Source organism: Abramis brama (assembly GCF_963993115.1).
Source record: "Abramis brama genome assembly, chromosome: 6".
Classification (NCBI taxonomy): domain Eukaryota; kingdom Metazoa; phylum Chordata; class Actinopteri; order Cypriniformes; family Leuciscidae; genus Abramis; species Abramis brama.
The window spans coordinates 14,431,367-14,439,369 of NC_139968.1; the positions used below are offsets into that span (position 1 = coordinate 14,431,367).

Sequence of the window (8,003 nt, forward strand, 5' to 3'; positions counted from 1 at the left end):
TTTGTGAAGAAACAAGTGTATTTTCCTGCATCAGGTTGTTGAGTTTGTGTGAGAAGATATTTCAGCTCTGTTCTTGATTTCAGTTCTGTTCTTGTACCCGGAGTACATATTTCTCTCAGAACCTCATCAGCGGAAGTTTCAGCTCTGTTCTTGATTTCAGTTCTGTTCTTATACCCGGAGTACAAGAACAGAACTGAAACTTTCCCTGATGAGTTTGTTGTAAAAAGTCAAAAGAGTCGAAGTGCTTCCAACTTCAAGTGCTATTCCGCCATACATTATAGTTAGGGTTGCCAACTTCAGAAAATAAAAATGCGGGACAATCGTGGTTCTTTACAGGAAAATAAGGGACACTCAAAATATTTGTACTGTATCACACAGTATATGTCATTTCAGGTTCCTATGTGTTTAAAAAATTTTCTCAGATATAAACATATTTGTTTTGCTTAACCTATTTATGTACAATTTAATTCTAAAACAAATTTTAAGGTCACACAAAAAAGTCACATTACACACAAACCATAGTTTAAAAAAATAGCATTTATCAAAATGACAGAAGGTTACGTTAATTCAACTTTAAAACTGATTAAAACTGCATATGGTAATCAAATTGCACTTCGAAAAATGTCATACGTTTGTAAAAAAAAAATAAAATAATAATAATTTAACGAATATACACACTTTTTTAAAGTATAATAAATAAAAAAGCAAAGATCAGAACATTTAATGAACAAACCCGGGTTATGTACATGACAGACAGTTGTGCCGTTTAGCTAATAGCTAAGCTTACTTTACTCCACAACCCCTAAAAGTCGTCTTTCTCTCATACCTTTACACACAAATACACATTAAATATTTAGTAAAATGTTATAATAATGTTTAAAAATGTCAATAAATTCCAGGTCTTTAAAAGTCTGAATAAAGTGTGCAAAAAGTATATGACATTTAAAAAAAAAAAAAAAAAAAACAGTAGAATAATTGTTTTTTAATTCTGATTTTAATCAATATTTTGATGATTGCTATCGTCATCATTTCAATATGGGGTAGATTCCCCCACCTCAGCCTGAAGAGCAGCCACAGGAGTTGTTTTTACAGCCCCACAGCAGAGTCTCAAGGCTTGAGCTTGCGCCACCTCTAACTTCCGCCGATCCATAAGCAATACACCCATAATCTAATACTGATCTAATCAGTGCTGTATACAAATTTTTGCTAGCAACCCTACTTGCCCCCCATTCTGACCCTGTTAAGCATCTCATCACATTCAGTATCTTTTTACACTTAGTATTTATCTTACTGATATGTTCATTCCATGTCAACTTTTCATCAAACCACATACCCAAAAACCTAAAGACTTTTACTTGCTCTATCTTTTGCCCATACATCTTTACCTGGACATCGACCCCTCTCTTTTTAGTGAAGACTACCATCTTAGTTTTTCCAATTGCAAACTTGAATCCCCATGCAAATGACCATCTTTCCACCACACTAATTGCCTCTTGTATTTTACCCTTAAACACGTATTTTATTAAGTTGCTTGTATTTTCGGTGGTTTATTTGGTTCTGTACCACCGTCACTCCTCCAGTGCTGTGTGTACTTGTTGGCTTTTAGGGGCGGGAACAGATGAAGTCTGCATAAAAGTGAACTGACCACCAAACCACTGTGTACTGCCCGACAACACTGAGGACGACTCGTCTGAACTCTACACAGATATTTAACTGAGCAATCTTCAGGTATTTTTGTTTTTGTATTATTTATTTTATCAGTGTATTATTTACTGACTTACTGAATCTTATTTGTTAATGTAGTGGAATTAAATTGATCAATACTGCAGTTGTACTGTCCAATATTTCAATATACTCAATGCTAAATCAAACCAATATTATCTTTACACTTGATGTAAATTTTGTTAAGAAAACAGATAGATGATCATACAAATTCATTTATTAAAGTCATTAGAGCATAATAATTTATTAACTGCTTTCACAGACAGCTAATGTTGGGTTGTGATGTTGTATGTTTGCATAGGAACCATGGATTGCATGATATCCTCAGCCAGTTGTATCGCTTGCCTTGGTATGAGAGTTTGTTACTTCTGCACTTAATGAACATAAAGTATACTGACTCTAGCAAATTTTGGACTGATTTGTATTTCAGTGACTTCAAAACCACTCTTACTGGCTATTCCCATTGCTCAGATTTCAATAGGTGCGTTGCTGTGAATGTGAGTACTGTATTTATTCCTTTCCTATTCCTTCAGTTATTTAAGGTGCTGTTGTGTTTCCTATATCATCACAGGTGGCGTTTATCTCAAAGACTGTCCCCAGCAGCACTATATCCCAGTCTATGTGCTGGTATGTGGAGTGTTTGGTTTGTTTCTGGCCTTGCAGTCCTGCTGTGAGAAAAATGATTCTTCGAACTCAGCCAATGAACTCAGCCAGGCCTGCACTGTGTGGAACGTTCTGGTTTCTATCTTCTTGTTCTGCTGGCTGATCAGTGGTAAGATTGGGTGGTGTATGTGGGAGGAAGAGGTCATTTAATGTGTTCATTGGTCTCTGAAAGCTTCTGTGCATCATCAGTTAATCCATTACAAAGACAATTGCCAAACAAACAGCAGATTTTCATTAGAATTCTGTGAATGGAAAACACTGTCAATGTGGTTTTGTGTGTGGGTCTGGCTGAAATTTGGGTGTGAATATGAACTTTTGTTCTGTAAAATATCCCAGACAATGTCTGTTTAATAGCCTATGTAACTAAAAAACGATTTTTAGATTAAAAAAAAAAGGTTTGCTCATTTGAAACAAACAATATTTAATTGTGTTTGTGGTGTTTTTTTATAGATTGGATTTTTTACTTTAACAATTAAAGTCTTTAACAAAGACTTTAACAATTAACATTAACTTAAAGGGGCTATGGCTGCAGTTCACTTAACGGCCACCGGTGTCATTAATAAACAAGGGTTTCTGAATTCTACATAATTGTCCCTTTGAGTATTTAATTAATTAATTACAAAATTATTAAAGGTAAAAAATATATGTGAATGAATGTTTTTTTAAAAAGTTAAGAATTATAAACAGTCAATTGAAGTCAAGGTTGCCTTTATTTATTGTGCTTTATACAACTGCAATTGTTTCAAAGCATCTTCACAGTATTATAGTTACAGGATGATGCCAACTTCATCAAATCATAATTAAAATAAATTATGTTAAACAGATTAAACAGGGAAGTAACAGGATCAGGGAAGCCTGTTTCATCAAATAGCCAACATCATTAAATCGTAATCTAAAATAAATTATATTTCTGAAATGTATTTGTTTTTGTTTTTTTAACAGGCAGTGTGTGGGTTTACTCTATTTACCCTCCTAACTACAACCAAACCGTGGCTGGAGATCCCTACTGTAATAAGACCCTCTACTTGTTTGCATTCTGGACCACCACTCTGGGATACATTCTGCCAGTGATCAAATGCTGTTGTTTAATCATGAGTTCTTCCTCTCTTCCCCCATCATGATTGGACACGCCCTCTACTGCTGATTGGCTACAAATGTGTTGTGCTGCTCTGTCCGATCTGCTTTCTTAGAAATTACTTACTGCATCTTTAATGGATATTGATGACAGGGTTCTTGATGGTTTGGGGAGTAAACTCAACTGAGCTTTGTGTATTAACACATTTAAAACAAATATTTAATTGTAATTGAAATAATTTGGTTTTGCAAAGATTGTAAGAATTGACAGTAAAGAGATTAATGTTATTGTCTTTTTTTTTTGCTTACAAATGAATGGTGATTTTAAATAATAATAATAATAATCTAATTAAATCTCCTTAATACCTTATTAACTATTTTGAAACAGGATATTCTTTGAGCTACTAGTTTCAACCAAGCAACATCATCTTTATAAAACATTATATTTTAGCCACCCATGCAGAAAGTGTTTTTTATTATTCTGTTCAATTTTACAAAAATAACATGGAAAGAGTGGTTAAGAAAACAAATATGTGAAAAATGCATCGCAGTGTCAGTTCAACAGTTATAACTCATGTGCAGAGCTTTATTCTCATAAAATAATCCAGTCACTCACCCACCTGACATTATCAAACCAGGAAAAAAAATGAACATAATTGCACAGAACTGCATTACAAACCAACAAGACTCAATCAACTGTCTTTAAACAACTGAACAGGGAATGAATAACAAGTGAACTCAATGGAGAGCGAGAAACAGTTCAATATACAAGGAGACAATGACCTCTGGCGTTCAGGCAGTGACATGACAGCCTCCTTAGTCCTTTGCTACACAGTTTAGCAAATTATTTCCTTTGCTAGGCTATATGTTTTTTTAATATTCAAAAAGAGAGCATTTTGTAATTAAATTTACTAACTTAAATTTTGCAATTGCAATCTGAACATATTTTTTTGGTCTTAACAGTATAATAAAGCCACCCAATTCTAATAGGCTACTTGAGAGATCAACAGTGATAGACATAACAAAATATCACATCTAACAAGTAAAACTGATAGGCGAGTAACCTTCATTACTATAAATTTATCATAACTGGGACGATGAACAGAGTATATCCAGACACTCCCTGCAATACACAGAGAAAATTTTTTAAGTTGAGCTATATATTTCTTTGATATCTGTGAAGTTTTAACAGCAATGGCAATTTTCTATTGTAACCCAATAGCTTCCTGTTTAACCCTCTGGTTATCTTCATTTGTGGCGACATTTCTTATCTTTGGGGTCCCCAGACAATAACATTTAATTTTGTAACAGAATAATATAATTTTTTTTACAAATGTAATTTTACTCTGTTTATTATATGTTTTTACTCAACATTTGTGCAGTTTTTGGAGGATTTATGATATATTTTAATAAATATATTGTATAATATTTGATTAATATTGATTCTGTTCTTGATTTCAGTTCTGTTCTTATACCCGGAGTATAAGTATATATATATATATATATATATATATATATATAGAATAAATATATATAGAATAAATATATATAATATATGATTATTTCTATAAATAAATAAATATTTATTTAAATAGGCTTTTTACTAAAAAACAGCATTTTATGTAAAATTCACTTTATAAAAGACCCATATTTCTAAATTTCATTCATGGGGATAACATGGATAATTTTACATGGTTTGGTGTAAAATTTTTGCCCATATTTTGTAAAATGTAGTTTTAAAAGTAAAAAATTATCATTTTAGCCACTAGATGGCTAATAGAGCTCCATTATATGCTATTTGCTATTTGACTTTTAGCAAATTAAGTTTTACCAGTTGGATTCATATCTAAATATTATAAAATCACAATTCTAACAATAAAAATGACTTTTTTGTCAAAGTTTAGCATTTTTTGTACTGAAATTTTGTTTTTTTCCAATAATGTTACATTATGATTAGAATCAAACCTGAAAAAGATAAAAGTTTAATTTTTTAGAGTTTATCATTTATTTCAATCTTCTATTTTTCATATAATTGTACAAATGTGATCTACACTTCAGTTACTAACTGTAACAGAACAGATATGTGCAGTTATATTATATATTGAGTACAAATACATGACATGAACATCAAAATGCAATGAACTGAACAGCATAACAAATGAGCAAATAAAGCAGTAACTTCTCTCTCTCTCTCTCTCTCTCTCTCTCTCTCTCTCTCTCTCTCTCTCTCTCTCTCTCTCTCTCTCTCTCTCTCTCTCTCTCTCTCTCTGTGTGTGTGTATGTGTGTGTGTTCACATTGTCGATGTGTCAGTGTCACCAAATTTATTTTTGTGGTGGTTCCGAATTTTGGACTATTTTATGTGACAAATTATTTGAGAGCAGTTTTTATAGTCTCACAAATGTATTCCTCTGTCTGTCTGTGTGTGTGTGTGTGTGTGTGTGTGCGTGTGTGCGTGTGAGCATGATAAATTTGCATTGTGGATGTTTTTTGCATTGTTGGAAGTGTGCCACTTTATTTCTGTCTATGTGATCTGCGTTGTTTCTGATTTTGATGATGAATTTTGTATGTTTACTTTGCGGGGACTCCAGGGACCCCGAAGACAACTAATGTCACAATTTTTTTTCACACTAACATACACTGTAAAAAATAATAACTTTTGGGGTTCTTCACTTTGCCACACCGGCGGAACCGTCTGAAAGATCCTCTAGGCACCCTTTAAAAAGGGGCGGTTCTCTGAAGAACCACACTGGTTTCCTGAGGAACTCTTATATAAGGCACTGTGTGTGGGCACTTTGGGTGCCTCCAGGAACCAAATTTCATTTTTTTAAATATTTAATTTCATGTTGTTACTATGGTTACCTTTGACTTCTATTATAATAATCAAATTGAACCAAATACAAAATAAGAATTGTTTATTACATATTTTATATTCATTTTTATACATACACTTCCATGCACATGGGAAAAAAGATTAACTATAGATTAATATCAATGAATACACAAAAAAATAGTATACTGTACAGCTTTTCTCAATTGCTAAAACACTAAACCCTGTCTGAACCAAATGCTCAGTTGCCTGAACCCACTGATTGAATCAATCACTCTTTTGGCAAAACCATAAGCACTTTTCACCTGTTTAGACACAACTTGCCAACACATTTTCATTGTGATGCACCCGTGCTGCATAATGGTGAGCACAGGTGACAAAAGTCAAACACAATTAAAGCACAGGTGTCACCACTTGAACACAACAACTCAAAATGTATCACACTTGTGGCTAATGATGTGAGGGAACATATACAGTAAGCCAGTTCAGAGAGCACTGGTTTGTACGGAGCCCCTAAAGGGACGTGGTGGTGGAAATTTTTTTTAGGATTTTTTCAAATCTTTTGCGATCCCTCGCAAAGATATTTGCGTTCCCACGCGAAACTTTTGCGTTCCCTCGCAAAGTTATTTGCGTTCCCACGCAAAACCTGTTTTGAGCTCGGACAGACACTTCCTGTTTAATGTCCCGCTGGCAGTGTTTCAGAGCTCCGTACGTTAATGGAGCGTTTCTTAGACTCAAATATAAAGAAATGCGGTCAGTGCTTACAGTATTTCACAATTGCTAAGACACATTTCTTGAAACCTTCACCCATATTCTCAAAACTTTAAACACAAAACCCAGTCTTTAAACTACATTCACAAAACCCCGGACTCTTCTGGCAAAATCAAACACTTGCCTCAAAACCATTTGATCTGTTCTCAAAATCAAACAATGCTTTCAAAACATAAACACAGCCAGTCAATATATAAACACTCATCAGCATTCATTAGACACTACATCAAAAAATTGAGAACACAGCATCCAGGGCATGTAGTTACAGAGAAAAAAATGTTTATTGCATATAGAAAATAATTTTGCCATAAATAAAAGTAAATAATTCACAACTCAGTACAGCAAATATATTGCATACTGTAAGTACTGCAAGCAATACAGTATTTAATGTCTGTATTTTCAGTATAAAAATAAAGTAAGCCCAAAGAACAAAGACAACTCTAAATGAAAAGTGTATTACACAAAATATTGTGCAATTGCAAAATCAACGAGTCAATGAGAGACTCTTGCTAATGGGAGAACAAAGGAGTCCTTCCACCCTCATTTGGTAATCTTGAAATTCTACAAAAGGGAAAATGCTCTTACAAATGTATACATACAGTAATAGTAATGGACATCACATTCATATGTAAAATGTATTGTAAATCTTTTTTTTCTTTTTTCCTCAGTCCCCTGACAAACTGATGTACTGTATCAAATGTATACAGTAAACTTTCAGTCGCACAAATTAGAAAAGCAATACATTTACCTGTTCTCTTCTCTGAATGTCCTGATTATGGTGGCCACAGAGAATCTGCTCAAATTGGGTTTACTCTTTGTCCTGCTTCCCTCATTGTCATTCCATGAACAAGAACATGGTCTATCACAATTGCCCGAATTTGATCTGAAATTACTATCCTTGGTCTTGCTCTTCGTTGTCCTTGTACTCTTCCTCCTCGTCCACCA

General features: G+C 33.6%; 1 protein-coding gene across 1 annotated transcript; it reads left to right on the top strand.

The window, feature by feature from the left end:
• The first annotated feature begins 1,594 nt into the window (after nucleotides 1-1,594).
• LOC311085090 (transmembrane protein 272-like) lies at nucleotides 1,595-3,746 on the top strand. The gene is made up of 5 exons (XM_084117505.1): nucleotides 1,595-1,728; nucleotides 2,024-2,071; nucleotides 2,153-2,203; nucleotides 2,294-2,494; nucleotides 3,328-3,746. The coding sequence occupies exons 2-5, from the start codon at nucleotides 2,029-2,031 to the stop codon at nucleotides 3,504-3,506; spliced, it is 474 nt and encodes a 157-aa protein (XP_083973631.1). The 5' UTR covers nucleotides 1,595-1,728; nucleotides 2,024-2,028; the 3' UTR covers nucleotides 3,507-3,746.
• Nucleotides 3,747-8,003: the final 4,257 nt, after the last annotated feature.